Source organism: Apteryx rowi, unplaced genomic scaffold, assembly GCF_003343035.1.
Source record: "Apteryx rowi isolate R43461 unplaced genomic scaffold, aptRow1 scaffold_507, whole genome shotgun sequence".
Classification (NCBI taxonomy): domain Eukaryota; kingdom Metazoa; phylum Chordata; class Aves; order Apterygiformes; family Apterygidae; genus Apteryx; species Apteryx rowi.
The window spans coordinates 1-24,646 of record NW_020450769.1 but is presented as its reverse complement, the minus strand read 5'-3'; the positions used below and the strand labels follow the sequence as shown (position 1 = coordinate 24,646).

The 24,646-nt window shown below is 35.5% G+C and overlaps 1 protein-coding gene across 2 annotated transcripts in view; it reads left to right on the top strand.

Moving 5' to 3' along the window:
• Positions 1-24,459, top strand: part of LOC112972866 (activating signal cointegrator 1 complex subunit 3-like) — a 53,881-nt gene extending 29,422 nt beyond the window's left edge. Inside the window, exons 5-10 of one of the 2 annotated variants that reach the window (XR_003255809.1) lie at positions 12,686-12,806; positions 15,781-15,988; positions 16,741-16,882; positions 17,451-17,576; positions 20,248-20,332; positions 24,378-24,459. Coding sequence is in view for 1 of the 2 variants with exons in the window: in XM_026079987.1 (XP_025935772.1) it covers positions 12,686-12,806; positions 15,781-15,988; positions 16,741-16,882; positions 17,451-17,576; positions 20,248-20,256 (606 nt within the window). In the remaining variant the exon portion in view is untranslated. Of the gene's footprint in view, positions 1-12,685; positions 12,807-15,780; positions 15,989-16,740; positions 16,883-17,450; positions 17,577-20,247; positions 24,229-24,377 lie in introns of those variants that run through there. The other variant, XM_026079987.1, reaches the window with a different exon arrangement.
• Positions 24,460-24,646: the final 187 nt, after the last annotated feature.

The following is a 24,646-nucleotide window of genomic DNA, read 5'->3' as shown; positions in this document are numbered from 1 at the left end:
CTTTGTAAGCACTGCCAGATATTTTCAGTGTTACAGCTATATTGCTTAGCTGATCTTAGGTGGAGAATGTGTAAATATTTATAGACTGCCTATTGAAAGAGAAAGCACTTTGAGTAGATGACTTCACCAATGCTATATATAGCAGGTGATAAAAAATTAGGAGGGGAGTCACAAGAGGTCCACCATATAGAAGGCAGAATGTGAAAAGAAATATGGAAAACTGAGGAAATGAAATATGAAAAAATAATTGCCAGTCTGGCTTGATGCAAAGTAGCAGTAGCACAAACATATTTAGTGTGGGAGTAATGCATCAACTGACTATGGCTTGCAGAAAAAGGCACGCAAATGGAGGGAGGGGATAGCAATAGACTGGCAGCATAATACAAACATTTTGTAAATATTGGCTGTTCTTATTAGTGAGGAAAAACCTCACCAAGAGCCTTGGTCAACTTTCAAATTCTAGGAAATGTTTTTTCCAAAGCTATCATAGCTTTGCAGTAACTGTGAGCTCTTAATTTTCACAGTTAACAGAAATGCGCACGAGCATCAATTCTGAGCTATTGCACACTCCTTGTGAGWCATTCTTCAAATCCCAAACTGGAAAGTTTGATTATGTTCCACTGTTTATATAGCAACCAGTTTGATGTTTGAAAATCATTGTATTAATGCAATGTCTTTATAAATACTGCACAAAAACTTCAGGATGCTCTAAGTTATCTAATTGCTCCTTTTGGAAATGGAAGTTCAGTTGCATGTGAGGGCTTTAAACAGGCACCAAGAATCATGAGTAGATTATTACTTCAATAAATTTTTCAATACACGTTTTTATACAGGGATAACTCAAGAGACTCTCAGCACTCTTTAGTGATGGGAATTGACACAGGTTATATTGGTATGTCACTATCTATTACATACTTTTTACTATCAGTACTGCTTTTTTAAGGTCTTTGAACCATTCACTTTTTGGAAATCTGAGATTTTTGTCATCCAGCCCTTAATCTGGTATTATCTTTTGCAATATTGAACAAAGCCTGAAGTGATAGTTAAAAGGTTACTAAAAACCGCATAGGGCACTTCAAAAGTTATATAGGGTTTATTTATGGTTCAAGAAGGAAATGAAAATACTTACCTGACTTCCAGAGATTATCATCTTTTGCTCCTGGAGTCGTCTTCAACCTGCCTTACTAGTGAGTGTTGCTAATCTTACTAGTGATCATAAAATTAACTATGCTTTTAGGAAGCCTGTGTAGGATACTTGCCTGAATGTTTACAAATGGTTATGAATCCCAAGCTTCAGCACCATGGTAGAGCGGTTTGTTAGAAAACATGGAAGTGTAGTATCTAGTAATTTTTCCAAGACCCCTTGTTCTTGTATGTGGGRTGTAGTCAAGAGCAGGAATTGATCATAGCCTGAACAATTTTTGAATAGTTCACATTCCTCCTATTTTCTCTTCTGTCGTTATTTGCTTATGTCCTCCCAGAAGTCATTCAGAATCCTTAGCTCCACATCTCTCGGTGAATTCAGCATGACTCCTGTTTCGTCTCTGCAGAATTTAGCCAACTTTTGCCAGGGGACTTTACTAGGGACAGACTGAATTTCCATCGTCACTGTATGAATTTCATGTAACTGTTTAATAACAGTTAATGTTTTAGGTTTGTCTCTCAAAACTGTCACATAAAAGTTTATTCTAGGGAATTGTTTGCGTAGTAGAAAACAAAATTCAAGTTGTCTTTGTTATTATTTCTTAGTTAAAATCAATTAACAAGTGTGGCAGTTGTAATGTGAGACTATTTGAGAGAACAGTTTCAAAAAGCCATTGCGTAACATCCATTTTGATTTAAAACCAGCTAATTTAAATGATCATAGATATGTGTATGCAACACCACATGAAAACATTGGATACCATACTAAGTCGACATAACTTTGTCTGTGCTTTCTTCAATGTATCATTAAATTATAACATTAGTTTTAATTTTGTGTATGCATGTATCCTGGCATCACAGATATTTCATGTCAAGCAGCTCATAAAATGTATTTGGTTTTAAGCTTCAAAGTGGCTCTTCTTTCTGCTTAGTAAAAGGATATTCTAGCCGTAACAAATTAACATATCACAAAGCTTATTCCCCCATTAATTGGTTCATAAAAAGCAAATATCCATTATGGAAAGTACAGGCATATGTGAATCACCCCTGTGGTGTTTTATCTTTGTCATCATCAAAGCTTCTAACTTGGTATGACTCTGGCTTTTCAAACTCGTATTCTTTTCTTTGTAATTTTATTAAAATTGCTAAGAATTTTATATTCAGGCTATACAAAGCTTGGTTCTCATTGTTCTTGACCATAAAGCTTATCTGCTCACATTTTATATGGGCAAAATAATTTAGTTACTTTTCATACAGTTTTCTCCTCTTCTAGCTTTGGCCTTCTTTTTGAAATCAGAATCTGAAGTATACAGCTCGGTTGATGTCCAAGGACTGTAGAAACCCCAAGGATGATAAGAAACTTTGTCTTTTTGTGAAGAGAGAGCCGTGCTGTCTCTCTTAATAAGAAGCCAAATTGAATGGAGCTTGAGTGTTGTTTTTTGAGAACAGAACCTAAAAAAAAAAAGAAAAAAGAAAAGAAAGAGCCACACTGAGAGCCAAGAGTTGCTAGCCTCCTGGTGCCAAGAGCTGGTCGCTCTCCTTCCTCTCAGTAACTTTTCCTCTTTCCTGTCAACTCCTTTACTTCAATTTTGTACTGAAAAAGAGAGAGCTTATTGTATCTTTGAGGTGGTATGAGGCTTGATCTTTTCATGATAACTTTTGAATCAGCTTAAATACATCATTAAACTTAATGAGATTTTTTTTCTAGAGTGCACCAGACTGTAGTTGGTGGAATTTTTGACTTTTTATTTTCTTTGATCCTGAAAAGGCCTTTTCAAGTCCAATTGGAGACATAAGGAACTACAAGACATACAGGAAATGCAGTCAGATGGCATCTGAAAGATTAAGGCTCACTCATTAACTAGACACAAAATCAAACTCCTAGAAATGATTTTATGGAGGGGGAAAAAAAAAAAGGAAGAAGCAAATCTGCAGCTGCTAGAGCCATAGAAATCACAAAGCCAGGTTTCCTGTGATTTTGTAATCCATGATTTAAATTACCCTATTTCTAGTGCAGTGTGAGTACTGATGCTTTTTCTGCTGAAGAAGAGCTTGTATTGGTGCTTTTACTGGTGGATTTACTGGTGTGTGCTAATACAGTTGAGCTGCAGCTTTTCAGAAAATAAGAGGAGAGGCAAAAAGAGTAGTCCTTTGGATCACTCTCCTTTACCTGGCCACTAAATATCTCCGAAAACTTCTATCCCTTTGTCAAATGTGGAAATTACCAAAGATTCTTAAAACTTGTTTGGTAGTGACTCACTGACAATGCACGGTGTGATTTCATGTGCCTCATTTCCTTAGAAAACTAGGCTAAAAATTCATCTTTCCGTACCTGAAGCCCCAGGTAAGACTAGCTTTGTCCTCTTCTTTTCTGCACGCTCCTACAGGGATACAGGAGGCCATGTTTCTGACAAAAGCTTGCTTTGTTTTCTTCTTGCCTACCTGGGCACAAGGCAACCCAGGGTCTTGCAGTGCATGGCCAGGGGTAGTCTGCATGAGCAGGGTTTATCTGAGGAAGCTTGCTGTACCTGGCAAGCTTTTGTGGTGAATCTTAAAATTTTGACTTTGCAATCCTAACTGGGATAAAACTAACTCTTACTATTAGAGTCTCATGTTTCCTATTTATCACCCACCACTGTTAAGCAACATGAATTTAATGCTTGGCTTTCTGGTGTTTTCTTGCACATTGTCGCTACTACGTTGGAATAACAGAACTGTCAGACTACAGCTGAGCAGTTCTGGGCTCAAATAATTGTTGTTCTCAGTTTGTCAGATTTTGGAATTGTTTTCCTTTATAAATATCTGCAGGGTTTTTTTGTTTTTCCAGAAAAGAATTCAGTGCCAACTATAACCATTTTATAAATATTTTAAAGCCTCAGCACTAAGAAACTGTTTTGGATGTTTGATTCTGATACAGAAACTTCCTCTATAAATTGATATTTTCTGCTGGTTAAAGTCAGAATTTCTTACTCCTGTTTCTAATTTGCTATTTGTTCTCAGTACAGAATGAAATAGGCATCTGCTGCCTCATAATAAAGTTATGCTGCCTCAGATTTCTTTTTTCCTTTGTAAGAATCTGGATTTGTATTATTGCAGAAGTGATGCAGGCATCTGTGTAATATCTCTATAAATAATCATTCAGTAATTCCAAATTAGCCTGTAGCTTATGCAGGAACTGCACCTGCTTCCTATGCATAGAAAAGTGGCAAATGCAGTGGTTAGCAAATTTTAGCATGTTTTTCAAAATTCATAAACAGCTGATCCCAGAATACTTCTGAGGATTAATAATAGTTTAAGGAATCATGTAACAGCAAGTTTTTCTGCACTTAAATAAGTCTTCGGGGCTTCATTTTTAAAAGGCATGTCAGTGGTCTGCTATTTGCAACTGGGGTTGACATATTTCTATTTGCTTAAATCTGTAGACTAAATGAGCTGGTGGACGTAGCCTTGTAGCTGTATGTTGTATATTCCAAAAATCAGTGCAACTACATACGTTTCTAACCAATCACCAACTCATCAAATTGATAAAACATTGATGATGATGATGATGTCTCTTTTGAGTCTTATTATAAGAAAAAGGTCTTTGTTCCTGTTCCCCTCCCTACCCCTTAAGTGATGAATTTCACAGTGGTTTAGTTTTAGGTTTCAGTTTCAGTTTGGTTTAAAAGAAATCTCATACTCTTAACACATGGTGCCTATAGACTTTATCTTCTAAGAAATTAGTTGTGATGTTTTAATATTGTTCACTTTGTTATTTTTCGTACTGTGGTTCATACTTTTCTACTGGTGTGTAGTTAAATGCAAAGTATAACTGCTTCCAAAACTCCAAAAAATATCTTTATGGATAGACTTATCAGACCTGTGATGACAAAAGTAACTTTTCATTCATTCTCCCAAAGGTGGCACTGAATTCTGCTCACGGCTGGCTGAGAAGCAGGTGTTTGTTGTGAGTGAGAATGCCAGCCACTAGGCACAGCATTCTTCTGTACCTGACCCCAGTGCTCTCTGAGATCGCAACATAAGAATTATCTAACACCCCCCCCCACACACACACACACACACGGCAGTCAGAGATGCATTTTGCATACAAGTAGCTTATCAGCAGCTCAACAAAGTGCTTGAAGTGCTCTTTTCCTGTTTCTTAGTGGAGGCAGGCATAGTTACGCTGAGTTTACTAAGACTCTGTGCAAGTCTCCTAGGTAGAAATGGTTGCGAGGATTGGAAGATCATTTCTGTATAGATGAACTTAACGTGCGCTCAAAAATGATATGCTTGAAAGAGAGAAAGCAGTTTTGAGAGCTATATAACTTTTTCGCATGCCTAATATCTGTTTTTAATAACACTGGTAAGAAATTATGCTCTCTCTGGCTTGTCTTGTTTGAATCAACCTGTATGAAACTCGACAATAGATGAAAATCTGTGTTTTGTTGTTAAAACAAGTATTCTTCTATAATCTGTAGATGTTATCTATATCTATCTATATCTATATATCTATATCTAGCCTCTGTCTTCAATGTCTGTGATTTTATTACTGTATCTTTTAAATAATATCTAATATGAGTTTTCCTGTCTGGTCTGAGATTCCTTGGGTACTTTATCCAGACAGCTTTAACTGTAAGCCTGTAGCCCAAGAAAAAAAATTGTATTTTCCCTATAACTTTTTGAAATGAAGAAATCATTTCAGTTACTTAATAGCTATTATGACAGAACAACTTTGAGGTCATGCAAAGGAGATGGTTTTTCCAAGACTTTTTCTAAATTGTGCCTTATAGAGCAAAATCATCTGTAAGCAAGTAGGCTAAGCACAGGCATAGCAATTAGTTGTGTAGATGATAACTTTGTAACCTAGACCAGCTGTTAGGCTACAAGGCAGAGAGATATAGAGAACCAACATTGATGGTTGGCTGAATTGGGTATTCTGTTTCATTCATTTCTTCAGAGCTGTTTAGTAAACAGTACTAAGATACAAGCAAGGCATTAGAACCACTGGACAGTGGTTCACATTTTAAAAGCAAAATATTATCTGAGACTTTTAGAATTCCTCTCATCTCACAGTAAATGCAGAAACTAAGAAAATGCCATGTTGATGGCAGATAAATCATGAAATAAAATAACATTCACAGTTCTGTGCCATATTTGAGGTCATGCTAAGGAGATGATTCTTCCAAGGTTCTTTCTAGCTTGCACCTTGTAGAACTGAAATGTAAATATTAACTATCTCAATATTTAGAGTGAAACTCTTGTTGCAGTCTTGAACTGTGAGTTCAACAGTAAGAATGTACTTTTTATAGCTGAGCCTACGTCATGCATCTCATTGGGGTTCAGCCTCTTGCTTGCTGTCTGCTGTGGCCTCAAGGCACCTGTCTTTGTCTCTTTGCCTTTTTCTATATAACTAGCATTCACTAGAAATTATTAGCATGGGGACCTTGCCTCGCCATTCTAATGCAATATGACACTTCTTGTCCCTTGGTTCCTAGATTGATTACTCATTACACTTTCTTCCTGATATTAAGGCTATGCACATAAAATGAAATTTAAGAATCACTCAAATAAATGTGAGAGTGACCATATATCACTCTCATCTTTGTCTTTATGGTCACTGAGCAGTAGTTGAAGTCATCTGGGACCTTCATTATTGGAGACAGTCAGGGCTGCCTTTTGGGCACAAACTGTTACCCACTTCAAGGTACGTAATAGTTTGACTAGTATTCAAGAAAGTGCTGATTGACACACAGCTCCTTCAACTATTGCCTGCTGTGTAGTTTATCTCATAATAATTTAGTAAAAAGGTAGGAAATAACATTCTCCATATTCCTTTGTCTAGTCTCAGGGTCTTGGATATTGATGTTTCAGGACGGAATATATAACTAGCACCTGCTAGCACCTGAATTGAAAGAGTCATAATCTGGATAAGTATTGGCTTGGGACCCAGTTTTTACCTGAGAAGTCACACATTGTTTAATCTTTTTTTCTTCAGGATGTGAAGTTGTTGACAGAAAGTTCAAGTTACAGGCTTAAGTGCCAGAAACATGTGCCTACCATTCAAATCTGCATCTTCTTTATTTCAAATGTAAATTTCTCCATTGTCCCCTTCCTGGAAGGAGCACTTTAGAAGGGTGGCTGAAGCTGAGTATGTTAAAAATAAGTATGATGCCAGGAAAGTAATGAAAATATTTCAGAGAACTTGCTGTTACTTTGGTAATTTCTCCATGAAAAGCTACTGTTATCCTATCATCAACATGGTCTCCAGCTGTGCTGTCCTTCTAGGACTCGTTGCTTCTATTTAGTATTTCAATGCTAAACATTTCCTCCTATGGATTGTTAGATTGGATATGACCCCAGTAACTCCTGGATTTGATTAATGGAAAACATKCCATTTGGAATGAAACATAATAATTAGCATCTTAAGCTACATCTATTCCCAGGAGTACATCACAGTTTTTCAGTTTGCCTTTTCCTCACCTTCACTCATGCAGCAAAATATATGCACTTTCCTCAACAGTAGCCTCTCCTGAGTTGCAAGCAACAGATTTCAAGAGGAATATTCATTTTCTTTTAGTTGGTGTCTATAACTCAAGTCAATTTTTTTTCACACTCTTCAGGATAAAATGTAAATTTAGTACTACAACTAATTTTTTTTTAACAGCAAGAATAAGATGACTGTGTTGGAAGGAGAGAGGCTTCGTTGCATATATTTTTGAGAGGTATTAAAATTCATTATAGACACCTGTTTTGCTCCTGTAAGCCTTGGTAGGAAAAATGTTCTAGGCGGAGCATAAGGAAAAAACAGCAAGGTGTGAAAGAGTAATGGATCATGATTCAGTGAATTTATCTTTCTCTCATTCTTTCCATAAAAGCAATTTATCAGAATCCCCAAATGCTTAACCTTTGTAGTTTGAGAGTAACTTCCAACCTTAAAGAGCTGCTGGCTTTCCTAAATAAGGCTAAGGGAGGAAAACTGACAGGACTCAAGTGAGCATTGAGTCTCTTGYAGCTCTGCAGGCTGCAATCACTCATGACAATAATCTGTCAATGGGTTGTGCTACTCCTTGCAAAAAGTGACAGAGTGATTGCTTCCAGTTTCTCTTCCTTGCCACAAAATGATTAATTGCCCAACTGGAATGGAACACTCTGTTACTGTATCAGAAAGAAACATCTTTTGGAAGAGGGAGGACTTGAGGAACAGCTTGTGGTTGCCATGGTTTTTGTTCTAGTCTTTCACTTTCTGTTAAATTGCAGCAATTAAAATGGGTATTCTTTCAAAATTGAGATGGCTACAGATCAATGATTTGTATGAAAAAATTAAGTCATATTTGATGTTACCAAATAGTCTTAAGATATTTTCTGCTCTCTACCTTTTTAGGTATCTAAGTAAGTTGGCTGTCTCCTGCTATCTGTGTTGACCAAACATGTAGCAGCTTGTAGTTTATAGCCGAGCAAAAAATACTCTTTTGGTTTTGGGAACATAGAATATGAGATTCTTTGTGTTGGAGAAAACAGGTAGAAAAAATGACATTTAGCTCATCTGTAATAAAGCTTGTTATGCAAATATTAAGCAAAAACTTATGTAGCTGTTTTTTTTGTGTGTTGAGAAGAGCATGGATGAGTGAATGAGTTTTAATATTGTTTAGGGGCCTGGTGGGCACAAATAATAACCCTGTATTTGAGTACTGCAAATTACGAAAGTGTAAAGTACTTTGTGTTTACTGTAAAAATAGGTTCCACTATGAATTAAATATTCCTAAGTAACATTACTGAGGAAAAGATATACAAATGCTGAGAGTAAATGTGTTAAAGTAAGTTGTAGAAAGGAAAATATGCTAATAGCAACTTATTCTTGGAAATTACATAACTTTTTTTAAAAGCGTAAAACCTATAAGCTGGTGATTTTGAAGAAGTTTTCTTTCTCTGTAGGTGATATTAGGAATTTCTGAGCAGCTTAACTAGAGATAACTGTCCAGAGGAGCAATGCATTTGGTTGGGGGTTGGTGCCTCATCACTTAGGATGTAGGATTGACAGCTTTTTCACTAACTTTCTTAAGCTTTCTATTTTACCTTACATAAATTGTTACTTAGTTTTTCTTTCAGTATTGGTTGTGGCGTTTGATTCTTTATGGGCATCTCCTACAGAGTAGGAGGGCAGTAACCCTAAACACCATCATGAAGAAGCCTGTGCTGTGTGCTACAAAATGCTAGTCTCCTATTAAGAATAATACAGTTCTGTTTTGTAAATTAGCATGCAGAGGAACTCTAGTAAACAGCTACTTCACTTTTACACCTCCAGCTGAATAGCCAGGCTTGGGCCTGAACTGCAGGGGCCCAGGACTGTATTAGAATTTTGTAAGTTCTGGAGGTATTGTGGATTATGCGGTTTTACAGCTGGTTCAGGCACTCCAACCTATGTCAACAATTTCATTTTATACCATCAAAAAAATCAAAACTACTGTAGAAAAGATATGTCTTGGCAAAAGGATGCCATTTTGTTTCTTGGATCAGGTATTTTCTGTGCCTTGGTGCTTCATTTCTCCTAGAAGACATAAGGCAGTTTTGAATCAAGACAGCTCCTAATTTTTTCTTTCCTGCTCTTTGATTTATACAGCTACCCATCACTATAACGGATAAGTGCTTTCCACTGTAAGATTGATACCAGTAGTGAAGTTATTACTTTGTACAAACTTTGGCACCTCTTTCTCTTTTGAATAAGATAAGCTGTATTTTTTTAATTTATATTTACTCTTTAAATTTTGATCAGGATTATTTGGATAGTATGACTGCTAATATCACAAATATAATTCTTACAGTGGCAAGGTGTTTTTTTTTCTAAGAAGATAAATTTTGTGATGTTTCTGAAGATGCTGGACTCTAGATTCACTTCATTTAAGTTGTATCCCAACAAGTGACAATGTTTTCTTTCCAGTTCATAAATCATTTCTCCTAAGTTACCTTAGGGTGCATCTGCTGTTTTGATCTTTAATGGGTTCTATAATAACAAAAGTTCAAGTTGTTGTTTGATTAGTTAATTACTTTGGAAATTAGGCTTAAGGCTCCAACGAATGTCAAAAGATTTTCTGAAATACTAGAAGGCCTTGTGAATGGACCTATTCATTGGAGATATCAACATGTTCTTGGAAGTCCAAACAAATAAGATATAGAATTGCAAATGTGAAGATAAGACRTCATTCATATAGACAAGTCCTCAAATTCAGTTACTTCTGCTCTGTGCAAACTTTTTGACTTTATGCCTTCAATCACGGGTGATGACAGAATCTCATCTTGTTCTTTAGCTTATTCTCCATCTCCCAGCAGTTCCACTAATGTCTTGGTTTAGCTCCCAACAGTTGTTTTCCAGCCATGATCTCTGGTAGGCTTCTAAGGGATGTGATGTGGTCATCTTGTCAATAAGAACAGATCATTGTTTCTGATCTTCTGCGTTATTTTGCTTTCTCTCTTTTTCTGCAACATGATAATTCTCATATGCTCACATTATGCGTGCTGCCTTGATGAGAAGCTAGTATTTAAGCCCAGATCTGGTTGAAAATAATATAATAATGTATTTATCATTTCCCTGTCCTGATACTATTCCAAGGTCAACAGAATGTTGGCAAAGTTGAGGCAAGTTTGTATTTAGTTCTGTATACAATTAGGCTGTTTCAAATACACTTCTTTTCTTGTTGCTTTTGGAATTATTCCTCCCCTCCTTGCCTTACACATTTACTGTTGGAAAATAACCTCGTTCAGAAATTTACTGCTACTTACTTGCCACTTTCTTTTGTACTGTAAAGACAAAGTCCTCTTACATCTTTAAATAATATTAGCTAAAGCCTGGCAGTAAAGTAACAGTGAATAGCCATGCAAAGGCAAGAATTAATGATGATTGTTGGAGAAGGCTGGATAGAAAGAAATCCATTATCGCTTGAGATCTTTGTCGGCAAATTGATACCTAGCCAGCAGTTCCCTGCCCTGTATTTTTGTAGTTTGTTATTCCTGCCCAAGTATAGGATTTTATATTTGTCCATACTTATTGCATCCAGTCTTCCCCCCCCCCCCCAGTCTGCTTCTCCAGTTTGCCATCATTGGTTGTTTTAATGGAAGAAATAGGGAAGTTTATACATTTCAGAGCTGTTATTTCATGGTCTCTGCAGATTCTGACATCACTGTGCTAATTTGTACACACCTTGTGTTTTCGTTATAACCCTGAGGACCACACTTTTTTCTTCTTTATTTTTAAATGATAGCTTATATTATGAAGTACAGGTTGACATGAAAAAAGAGGTCACTGATTTGATGAACTTGGCACAGTTCAAACATTTTGCAAATATATAAGGATGAAACATAAAGTTATTTTGAGCGGTTCTCATGGGACGGTAGTCACAGACAGCCTCAGCAAAAACCTCGGCAATAAGAGATTTCTCTCTCCTTTTCTTTGTTAGAACAGAAAGAAATAATTGAATCCTACAATGCCAAAGTCTTACTCTTTCATAGAACATTAAATGATGGTAAATCATAACTTTTATTCTTACCTGAAAACCTGAAGTTGAATGAAAGTATTAGTAACAAACTTAAAACACTAAGAAGAAAGGGCCCTGTTTTCCTTTTTGAAAAACAAAAACATGGGAAAAGATTGTCTTAAAAAGCATTAAAAATCAAGGATGGGTTCTGAGTAACTTACCTCTCTAATGTTTTGATTTTTGATAAAGTACATATGGATAAGAAGGACAAAGTATTTCTTATATTTTTTTCCGTTAAAAAACAATATTATGTGGAAAAGGGAACTTTAAATAGGGAACTGTGCTGCTCTAATTTGTTATAAGAGAATCATTTGGGTAAGAGAATCATTGGGCCAAACCAGTTCTTATGGATGTGGAATCCTGTTCTCTAAATCACCTGCGTTATGTGTTTGAATCTCTCTCTCATGCACTCGCACACACGCGCACACGCACACAATCAGCAACATATGTGCAAGCAGTATAGACTATACACAATATCCTTTTAATTGTTTCTTCAAACTCCTGCCCTCTTCCATATCTGTCTCTGATTTTTGTATTGAGTAGGTGTGAGAAAATGCATTAGCTATTTTTCTTGTTCCCTGGAATGGGAATAACTTTCTAATTTTCTGACATCTATAAGAAAGCACCCGTTCTCTTGATTTACCTGGCTAGATTGTGGAAGAATATATTTGCAGAATATTTTATGCAAATAACCATAAGGAAAAACATGTGAAGTTTAGTCTAGAGCAGAGTTGAATTTTATGTAGAAATGTAAGTAGTCTTTTTCTCTCAAACAATTTCTTTTTATTTAATAGGCAAAATTCACAGATTTTAAGTATTTCCAACTGAAAATTTTCTGTAATTTTCCATTTTTGCATAGAGAATCTGGATGAATACTAGCAATGATATCTTTTGGACTGAATCACTTGGAATTGAAATTCATTAATTTATTTAAACTCATTGCCAATCCTATTGCCATGGATAGAAGTATTGCAGTTCTATTTGTAAATTTACACTAATTTGAACGATGACTTACAACTTTGTTTTCTTTGCAGTTATTCGAACTGTTGGGCCCCGAAGGTTTTGAACTCATAGAAAAACTCCTACAGAATAGATCTCTGATTGTGGAAAGATCTTTGACTTGTCCAAATGATAACAGGTTCCAGACTCTGCAAGGTAAATGACTATAGAATTTTTATTCCAAACCAGATAAAAATGAGTATTCTAAATGTTCAATTATATTTCAAGCAACAGTGCTATCTATGTGTATTTAAAAAGAAAGGAAAAAAATTGGGGGGGTGTATTTGTGTAAGCATATAGATCATGATCTGCTTATGCAGAGAAAATAAATACATATTTCATGTRTTTATTTACTTTTCAGCTGTGTATGTGTAAGTATTAAAAAAAGTATTAATGGTTACATTGTATTTATTTCAATGGATTATTGTGGAAATAAGTTTCTACATTTCTGCTAGAATGTAGAGGAAGACTATTTTTAATATTTTGATTTTCGAGAAGATATGAAAGTGTTACTATTGTATGATTTTTTTTTCACTGAGGAAATAACCTTTCATTATAATATAGAAGTCAGTGATATCTGAGTATCCTTTCTGAGACTGAAGATCCTCTGCCCCAAATTGAGTTTACTGATTTYAATAAGGCTTTTTTTTTTTCTTTTAAGCTGATCAAAATGATATTCGTAATGGAGACTGTAGTTTTATCTTTACAGGATTGCATTTTGGGAAGGGAATCATTTTTATTTGGAAAAATTATTTAGTCAACTTTGAGTAATTCATGTCTTCAGAAAGCAAGCACAAGTCAAGGAATTGTCCTGAATTTTATTTCATATTTAACGGAGTAAGGATTACTTCCTTTTAAAGTTACATTTTATTATTAATCTTTTTAATACTGCTTAGTAAGTTAACTGTGAAATAAATGTAATTCTCAATCACGGAAGACCTAATATGGATAATTTTCTTTTCAAGGTATAACAAGTAATTGCTCTTGACTGCTTAAATTGTGTTGATGCCTTGTTACAGAAGAGTAAACATGTTATCTGAAAATGACTATGAATTCATCTGACATTTAAGGCCATGGTTTTTCATGATAAAATCTTTAGTAATGATGCCAGCTGCTTGATGTTGTTGCTTCCTGGTTGTACTGGGAGGATGCTTGTGTGGCTACACTAGTCCCCTGCCACCTGTGGACTTAGGTGAAGGGTCTAATTCACCTTTAAAAAGTGAAAATACGGAAGTTGAACATAAAATGTCCTCTGTTCCTGTTCAATGTCACCTGCAAACAGCTAGGCTGCCATGAATGGGTGGCCAGAGCACAGGAGCATGGAGAAAAATAGTGAGAACTGAATGGTGGTAGGAATAACTTCAGCTGGTATTATCTAGTCCCAGACCATGGTTTGATAAACCCTTGTTGGGTGGCAGGTGATGCTCACACTGAAACTTTTGTCTTCTGCTCCTTCCAAAATCTCTGTCACTTCCTCCTATTGTGTGATCATGTATTTGACTAAATTAGGGAACTCATCAGGGTTAAAAAAAACAAGTTCGTAGAGAGGAAAGAGTTCTCATTTGTTTTGTTTTTAAAGAATTAAGAGTAGCTCGTTCTAGGGAAGCTTGAAGATTTTATTGATTAAATTGAGTCTTTTCTTTTAAGCTGAAGAAGCCTGGAAGAGACTAGTCAAGTGGTTTGGGGTCAGAGGATCTAAAATATTTGTGTTTGTTTCTAGTTTGGCTAAGTCATTTCTGCTTTGTATTGTGTTTTCCACTACAAAGAGAGGGTAATTTATTTAGTTCCTTTTAAAAACTGTTTTGCACTCTGCAGTTGAAAAATGCTTTTTTGCTGACTAACATTTTCAATCTTAGATTCTGAATGTTGGCTCTAATTTTATATTGAAATGACTTTAAAAAAAGTTTGGAATTTTGGTGGCTATTTGATTAGAGTTTTTACTCAGGAATCCTACTAATGTTGCTGCTGTTAAAATTTTATAGTGTAGATCTTCCTTGACTTTAAAGAATAGTGAAAACCCCACAATTGCTAGTCTTTTTAGAGAGATCTGTGTAGCTCTTCCCAGATCTGAAAAATTAGGGTACCTAGTGCAAAAATATGGATAGAGTACCTAAATATACACTTGGGACGCAAAATCAGGCCTGTGTATATTGTAAAATATACATGCTGTGAGAAGTAGGAGATTTCACTGTTACTGCAGGTGAATACTAAGTGGCACACATCTTTCAAAACAGTAGTCAAATGGGTTTATTTGATACAAAAAAGTTTTCAGCTTCAGAGGTAGACTGCAAGAGTACATATGGAACATAATTCAATTAAATAAGTAATATTCAATAAAACTTATTGAAGTTAATCTCTTTGCAGAATTTTAAAAATAGAAGTTTGAAAATATTAATGTAGTTAAAAGGAAAAAAAAATCTGCAAGACATTGCATATGAAGGACTTGGTTCTGTCTTTGTGTTGAGCCTGAAGTAAAAAAGAGTAATGGCCTCGGAAGGGCAAAGCGACTGGGCTTTTTCAGATTCCCTGCTGCCTTGGATTTATTTAGGGTAATTATAGTGTAGTTCTGGTTCTTCTTGGTCCAGTTCTGCTACTGATCCACAGGAAGGGAGGGAGTCCTTGCAGTTGCATCACATAGGATTTCTTTTCTCATTTGTCTAGGGACATTAAAATGGGTATACTTTCAGTGCAGTCATGTTATTTAGTAAATGTACACTAGTCGTTATGTGAAGAGGCTGTTTGAATAAAACTGGCTAATCTGTTTTCATACTATTTTACTTATCAGCGTATATGTGTAAGAGGAGAAATAAGTGGCTTTTCCACTGCTGATGAAATTATCATAAACACAGAAAGGATAGCCCTTCCTTTAGTTGCTAGTTTGTGCTGCTGTCCCCCTTGCTTTGGGATGCAGAATTGCAGTTGTTTCCTTAATAATGGCAACTTTAAATGCCCTACCTTTGGGATATGGGCTATGACTTCTTTTAGATTCTTGAGGCCCACTGGTGCATAGTCAGTCTAAGTAAAACTAAGCTATCTTTAAAAGAAAAAAAAAAGTTTAAAAGAAAGCTGGAGAGGGGGGGGAGATGGAATCCAGCACTTGTGGAGATGCATACCTCTTTCCCTGTTGCAGAACAGTGCAAGAAGTTTGTGGGAGAAAATCCTAAACCCAGTTATGGTTGTCAAGTTACAATTCAGTCTGAACAAGAAAGGCTGTTAATGAAACAATATCGTCGGGAAGAAAAACGAAATGCCAGAAAAGAAAAACAAGCTGGGGAAGATGGAGAAGTTTCTGGAGAAGGACTAATGTGCTTTGATCCCAAAGAGCTGCRGATGCAAAGGTAATAAATGCCAAACGCTGAAAAATGCTTGTGTTGTAATTGCTACTTCAGTATATCATAATCATTTATTTTCTTTTAGTTCACTTTGGTGATTAGGTGATTCTGACTTGAAGTCATGTTTCATTACAAGTATAGAATTTTTTTAATATGAAAAACTAATTTTCAGGGTAAGAAAGCAGTGATCTGCTTAATTAGAATCTTCTTGGTCTCATCTATATGGGGCAGAGATGCAGATTAGAGAAGCAGGCCATTTTTCTTAGTTCCTGTATGTACACTTCTAGCTTAAGATTTATGAAGTGTGTGCTAAAATGTATCAGAAGTGTCTTTTTTTTTTCTCTCTCTCCCCAGATTAATGGGTACTATTTTCCACCTTGCCATCTAAAGGTAGAAGGAATGAATAGGGGAGGGAGAGGATAGGAGGCTTTTGTATTGAGAAAAATATAATAGGACTGGTATTTAAACGTGAATACATGTTGCCTGTATTATTTAAAGAGAAGCAAAACTATATTAAGGAAAGCCTTGCACTTGTTGGATTGATTTTTATCTAAACATACTGTTATAAAAGCTGAGTTTAACCTATGCTAACTAATAACACAGTAAAATTTCTTTCTTTATTGTTTTACTACAGTACAATACTAGTCTTTTTGCCTTGAATTGCTACACTCTTGCTCTGACTTCAATATGCTGTATTCAGTTTTTGTGAAGGCAGCCTATGATTGGCAGAATTATTTCAGTTATTTTTCTGCTTACAGAGAACTAGCACTTTTGAATGCTCGAAGTATGCCCGTCCTAGGTAGACAGAGAGAGATGGACTTTGAAAAAATACATTATCCGCATGTTTATGATTCCCGAGCTGAAGCTATGAAAACAACATCCTTTATTGGAGGTGCAAAGGTACACATTTGGTGCATGACCTTCCTTGAACAATACATCTTTCCCAGTAAATAATGTGCGTCAGGATTCCTTTTGTTCCCTTAGAGATTTTTCTACTAGTCAGAGCACTATGTGTGAACTGCTTATTTGCAGAGGGTTTTACATACTTTCATATATTCTGTTTTTATTTTGACTGTATAAGAAGTAATTTCACTCCTAACTAGTTTGTTTTTCCTTCTAGGGCCTCTTAAGTCATTAAAGATGCTATTTTTTCTTTCCTAAGAAACCATTGAACTGACTTTAACAAAATGAACTCTTTATGAAATTCCAGACTTAATGGCTTTTGAAATTTATATAAAATTAGATACTGAGTTTTTCTTATTTTTAGAACCATTTTCTGAGTAGTAAAACTGATTATTTTCCATTTTGGGTGTTCTGTGCCATTTATAAAATGAATCAGTGTGGATTTTGCATGCAGCCATATCATCTTTGTGAAAGAAAATGATAAATCGTTGTTTAAAGTGGGCTATAAATAATGCCATTTTCTGGTTTCATACTTTCAATTAATTTTCCTGTCATACTGTTACAGGTGTTCTTACCAGAGACAGTCCAGAGAGAAAACAACAAAATGTATGAAGAGGTGAAGATCCCCCACGGTGAACCAATGCCTATTGGTATTGAAGAGAAAATTGTTTATATTAAAGACTTAGATGAGGTGAGTAAACCATTTTAAAGGTTTTAAATTAGCTTTCTTTGCCATTACAACAATTTATTTGAAAAAAAGCTCATTAATTCTGTGATTTGTGATGTGAAAATACAGCCAGTTAGATTCTTCAGGACTAATTCTGAGAATATTCTTTTGAAGATGTAGCTCAGTGATATAATCCATTTGATGATCAGTCTGACTTAAGAAGTTCCTGCTCTCAACCATTTGTTCTTGAGCCACAATTCTCAATTCCTTTGGYGTTACCTGTTCAGCTACTTACAGTTTTGAGCTGTGAACTGGATTACTAAAATGGTCTTAAAAAAAAAAAAAGTCATTCCATTCTCTTTTTGAAATCTGTACTGAGAAGTGAGCTCTGGCTTATGCCCCTATATGGCCCAGACTGGCTTGTATTCATCCTGCACAGCACTGTTTTGCAGTCCACGAGAATAATAGTTTTATCGTATGATGTTTGTTGTGGGTTATGGTGAGTTATGTTGTTAGGGACTGAACAGGGTGCAAACCTTTCTGGAATACTGCTTCTTCAAATGGAAGAAGGCGAATCATTATTTATAAGACTTTGGAGGCAGAAGGTGTGGAGCTATGGGGAAAAATGCAAATAAAACCAACATTAACGTTTTAACTTGTATTGATTTTTAAATAGTGCAGAGGCAGAGATAAGGGAAAAATAAACTAACACAGCAGCATCTCCAAATTTGTTATTAGTATCTACAGTCTAAAACTTGCAGTCTTGCTCCTGATTGTAATGTCAAATCTGTATTCCTAAGATCAATGGAAAATTTGCTATTAATTTCAACAGCTACCATAAAGAACAAGCCATATGTGCTTATGAAGAACGTTTTATGTTTCTTAGTTCTTCAATAACACACAACAATGGAAAAATGTTTCCCACTTTTTTCTCTGTGGGAAAACCGGAAGTGAGAATATAAATCCAATAGTGTTATCCAGGGGTTCTGAGTAAAGATTATCTAAAGATTTAACCCTCCTTAAACAGAAGACAGTTTAATATTAGAATCTAAGTCTGTTCTTTCGTGCTCGGTTGACAGTACCTAATGTCATATTTATAAAGTGACTGACAGCTTAACTAGACAGAAAAGTTGAGCCACTGTAGCTGTAAAATGAGAAATTYTAAATGTTAGTTTTGAGCATGACAACTTTTTGCAGTGAAGTATCTTTCTGCTAAGCATACTACCTGTTAATCTGTTAATTTTTAAATAAACATTTCAAGAGACAATAAGTTGTTTCAGGAAAAAATATATTTTAGGTCAAAAAAATAAATATCTAAAAGAAATAGTCTGTGGATTTTTAAAATGCATAATGTTTAAAATAAATGTTTTGGAATGCATTGATTATACAAATTTCCTAAAAATTGAATCTTGTAGGTTCTGTATCGTCAAGGAGTATACTTTCCATCTAATGTATTAAAAAAAAAAAAAGAAAAAAAAAAGAAAAGAAAAGTCAATCTCCCCAAACTTTGAGATGACAGATTTATGAATAGTTATCCAACTGCAGGACTTGGCATATTCCCAGTTCCTTGAGTGAGAGTCTTAGAATCTTGTTGAATAGTGGCTTCTACACAATGGGTAAAGAGGCTGAAATTGTCTTTCTGTCCAGTGTAGGCATCGTTTAAGATATAACCTGTCAAGATGTAAGTATCTTTGTTAGGGCAAGGTTTCTTTTTGCTTTTCTATACAACTGGCTTATATCTTTAAGCTCTTAAAGTCATGGTTGATGCTTAAAATTTTTGCCAGTAACTTGAGTCAGTTTAGAAGGTGAGAAATTTTTTGTATTCTTTTTTGGGGAGCTGGTTTAAGCAAAAGCAGAAACAAACTTCTTTAACTGTCTCAGTACAGCATATATAGCTGCTTGTAAGATATCTGTCCTATATCTCCATGTAGATATGTTTATTTGAACATGTTTATTTGAAAAGTTACATAAGATATAAACAGATGGGCAAGGAGGAGAGGTGATGGTAAATTTTAGCAGTGTAAATAGTTCACAGGGGCATCTAAAGGCATCATGAGGAAGTAGAGAGTTTTCCTACTACTGACTATTATCAGATGCCATTAGTAGTGGGTTTTTAATGTAAGATATTGGTCTAAATATATATATATATATATATATAAAGGTATACTTTCTGTAATCAAAGTGCCTAATAAATCAATATATATGCCACCCATAATAATAAAATTTCCCAGGGCAAAAATAACACACAGAACAGCCAAATCACGTATTGAGGCTGTTACCAAAGTATTTATCAYACAGCTCTCCAAACACTTGCTGTTTTATGGAGATTTCTGTTTCTGGATAAATATAAAAATGTTAAATCTCCTTCTTCCCTTTAGTTTATTCTTTTTGTTTTCATCGGTTCCCCGTTTCACCACTCCCAGTCCTGTTATACTTCGAGTTCCTTGCCTTGCCAAGAGCCCATTCTGGCTGTGTTTCTAACCTGACACTCCCCATGATTCTTTCTCTTTGCTTCAGGTCCTGAGATTTGTTAGTCCTAGTATTCAAAGAAACAAATATTTTTAGTGTTCTGAGGTGTTTCTCCTTAAAGAGATTATCTCTTTATGTTCAGAAAATAGATCAGTTTAAAACTGTACTCAAAAAGTAGGGCTGACTGACTCCCAGGCTGAAGTGTTTACGCTCTCGTTTTCCACAGCGCCACTAGCAGTAAGTCCAGCAGGCTGGGAGCTCCCTGGTACTTAGCTCCATGCGGGACAGCAGTCTTCATCCTTCTCTTAAATGTATGTTYTGTCAACCTGCTGGGGACAAGTCACCTGGTATAAACTGCTGGTAACTTCTCTGAAGCTACTTTGTCTACGCAATGCCAAGCGATGCTAATCCTATGCTTGTTCAAGGTTAATTGTGTCCGTTGTCCCAAAGGAGTAAGAGGACATTAACCTCACTATGAAGTGTGACCAAGAAGGAGGAGTGTGAGACGCATAGTAACAGTACAAAATAAAATTAGTTATTACCTAGTGATTTTTATTAGGTATGTTAGTAAGAGTGGATCTGGAAGGGGGGAAAAAAGATGAATAGAAGGGATTTACTACATAGCTAATGACTACTTTTTACAAGGAAAGTGTGTTTAGAAAGTACAGCTGGTAGTAGCATAAGTCTTAAAATGGGCAGCAGAGGTGGCAGTCACTGGTGGTGCAGAGACTAAGGAAAAAGAAAAGGCTTCTTCATTCAATTTAATGTTGAAATCACCTAACAGGTGAAAGCTCTGTTATTCAGAGTTGCTTGTTTGTGTATCTCGTCACTGTCTTTTGTCTGACAGACAAAGCTCTAAGAGATTAATTTTTTAGCTCAAAGTTAAATCACGGTTATGAAGCCTTGATGGCTAAGATTTGTTTACTGAAAAGAAAAAATACAATTTTAAGACATGAGAAAGCAATTTATTGATGAAGGTGACTAAGAAAATATTAGAAACTTTTTTTTTAACACAAGCAGTAATAACCTGCTGTGCACAGCCTGTTTTCTCTTGAAACCTTTTGAAACAGTTTCTCAACAGTAGTCTAACACATAAGCTAAGGGAGTGCATGCCTAACCTAAGAGGAAGCAGGGAAAAAAGCACAGTGTGTTTTACGAGAGGCTGCAAGTTGGTCAGTAGTGAACAATCACTGTCCTGCAGATGTGATCACGTGTGGCCCAGTGCAGCGTTCAGCACTGCGGTGGGAATGGTCATGTTTACAGACTGCTGCACAGTTACTACAACAGGGCATATTAGAAAAAATAAATGTACAGTAATCTGTTTCTCTTGCACCTGTAGCTATGGGTCAGTAAGAATAAATTTTAGAAACAGGCTCAGGAGGAGCAATTACATCTGGATACTAAATAGAAATAGAAAAAGGTAAAGTCATAATGTGCCAGACACCAGAGAAGCAGTATTTTTTACTTAAAAAAAAAAATTTGCTTTTTATTAAATAATAATAATAATATTCTCTCATCAACTCTTAAATCAAATGTTTCAGACAGAGTCTGTGAGGTAAAGACACAAAATAATGCAGGTCACAAAACTAAATTATCAAAAAGTTTGAATTTTTCTTTTAAAAAGGGAAGGTAAGAGTTAGTCTGAAATGAATTAATTTGTATTCATTTGAAAAATGTTTCACTTCCAACTCAACATTTAGGTGACACTTAATGTGTGTCATAGGAGCTTCTTTTCTTTTCAGTGTATTCATATGTTTATATTTGCACAAAAGTTATTTTAAGCACTATACATATAGCTCTTTCTCAGTTACATAGTTTTAGTCAGACTGTCATCATTTTGGGTGGAATCCTTGACTATGTAAGACACATACCACAGAATTTTCTATTAAATTCAGTCTTCAAAGTTCTTAAGGTTAGAACTGAGTTTGTGATAAGGAGTTAATTTACATTTTGAACTGCTAGCCAAAATCTTGGGAACATGTAAGCTGAAGTAATCTTTCATTTTAAATATTTTTAGGTATTGGTTTAAATCACTCTACATTTTTCGTGTTTCCTTAAGTTGACATAAACATGGATTAGAGATGAGAGAAATGTATTTCTCAAATAAAGTCTACCAAACCACATTTTTATACATCTATGCACTCATTTTGTTTTTGCTACAAATATAAGGCAGAATGGCAAAAAGTTCAGTTGGCTTTATTCTTAGGAGCTGTATTTTGTGATATACCTATTACCATAATCAGCGTATTTTTCTGATCAACACTTCAGCAGAAGCAAATCTAGATGGAACTGGAAGGAGTTATGTAGAGATGCTACACTTTCCAGATCAGAGTCAGTTATCAAAAAGATACAATTTGCTTATTAAATATATCTGTAAGTGAGACTGGTATTACGCTCTGTGTTTTTTGGCAGTGTAGTTAGTGTAGTATTCAAGATGCATTTCCCACTCCACTCCAGAATTAAGAAATTTATATATTTATATATTTTTCCCTCTTCCATTTCTCCTCTCACAAATGCAGTCTAGCCAGGTTTGGTGCTATCATATATGAAACCGTATGGGTAATATTTTCAAACTGTCTTAGTCTGCCCCTTACAAAGGGGCAGAGCTTTTCTAAAGAGTTAACTTGGTGACTAAACAAGTTATTCCATAGGCAGATTTTTCTAAAGCGTCATGGAATCTGTGGCCTGGAAGAATATAGATGGTGAGATGAAACTCACAACACAAACTGCCAAAATCCAAATTTTTGCAGATACCATTCCTACCTAATCCCATTATGCACTGCAAATAGGAGATCAGGATTGGCCAACCTTTCACAATTTAGCATAACGTAAAAGCATAACAAGGTAGCTGTCATAAATTACTGGCATTAGGCCTCTGCTACTATCCGAGTCGTCCCTTCTTCTGCTCTGTTACCCCTGCCTTCCCACACTATGTTCTGTACTACTTCACCTCCTGCTGCAGTCTAACTCCCCATGTCTTGTCCAATATTCTTTCTTTCCTCCCCTTGTTCAGTGGGAACCAGGAACCAGTGCTTTGCATGTTAGCTAGGTTGTTACAATAACAAGAATTTTAAAAAAGGGAATAAGCACAAGCTTAGATTTATTAGCTTTGATTGCTTAATGTGCAGCTTGACTATTACTAAAATGTATTTTTTGTAGTTACTATAAAGGTGCTTTAGTTTTAGCCTTTTTGGCATATAAATGTACCTTGAAAGTAGTAAACTCAGGTCAGGGAAAGTTCCTCTTCAAGACTGTGAAAAACTGGTTTTGTCTAAGAAATTGCTGTTGGTGATAAACGACTTCAACTTTTTACCCAAAGTGGGTATTCAGGATAGGATTTATTTCTTTGTTTCATGCTATTTCCATTTCCTTTTACTTACAGTACTTAATGGTCTAAATAAGAAATGTTTTTTTCTCTGCATTATGCTAAGAAATTATTACAAAATCAATATTCCCCTTTGTTTCCTGTAATGTTTTCTTGCTTTTAAATTGTACCAAGTAAGTTTAGTGAATGAAAGTATAGATGTTTCTGCATAAATTACGTTTTTTCACATTCAGAATATTTGACCAATTATTCAAAAGTTGATCTGAGGGTATATTTCATGTGGGTATTTTCCAAACAGTAATTGACAGTTGGACTGAACTAATTAGTTTTAAAAATACTTTTAATTTTATGGAAGTCTTTTTCATTCATCCAATGAAAGTATACTAAAAAATTGCTCTGAGAAAAGTGTACCGGTTCCATAATGATTAGTCCAAGCTAAGAAAAAAAAAGTAGATCTTGATACAATATTTTAAACACCTGGTAAGGTATATCAGGAATTGTGGTCTGTATTTACATTTTATTGATGAGGGTCCTAAGAAGGTAAAACCAGTGCTATGAGATGTTAACAAGAATACTGGAGTTAAGATTATACACTGATGTTAAGCTTAAAGCCTATGACTTCTGGCTTCATTTTGTTCAGTATGTGACTTAACAAATATTTGATCATTCCTTTAGAATTACAGGTGTTATATTTACAATTTAGTTAGATATTCAAACAATTTGATGCAGAAGTCTCAGCTGAGTCTTTTGTGCGTTGTTTTGTTTAAATACTGTTGCTATGCTTGAAAGCACACATAAACATAAAAAAAGGGCTTTGTGTCAAGCAGGGCTTTGTGGACTTTCTAGTGTAAAATTATCATCTTTCGCCTCAGGAACATCCTATTTCTTATTGGAAATAGTTTACTAATTCATGACTAGGAAGATTCTACTGTAAAGTAAAATTCTGGTCTTAAAACTTACCTGTAATCTAAAGTTGGAGAAACACAAAAGTGTACTCTGTTGAGGTGTGATTTCTGAATTCTTCTCAACAGTATCAACAGTATCAGGCTAGCTGCGAACCTACAGTTGGAGGACATTTGCTGTACTTGAATTCACCGAATCACAGAATGGTTGAGGTTGAAAGGGACCTCTGGAGATCATCTAGTCCAACCCCCCTGCTCAAGCAGGGTCACCTAGAGCACGTTGCACAGGATCGYGTCCAGGCAGGTTTTGAATATCTCCAGAGAAGGAGACTCCACAACCTCTCTGGGCAACCTGTTCCAGGGCTCTGTCACCCTCACAGTGAAAAAGTATTTCCTCA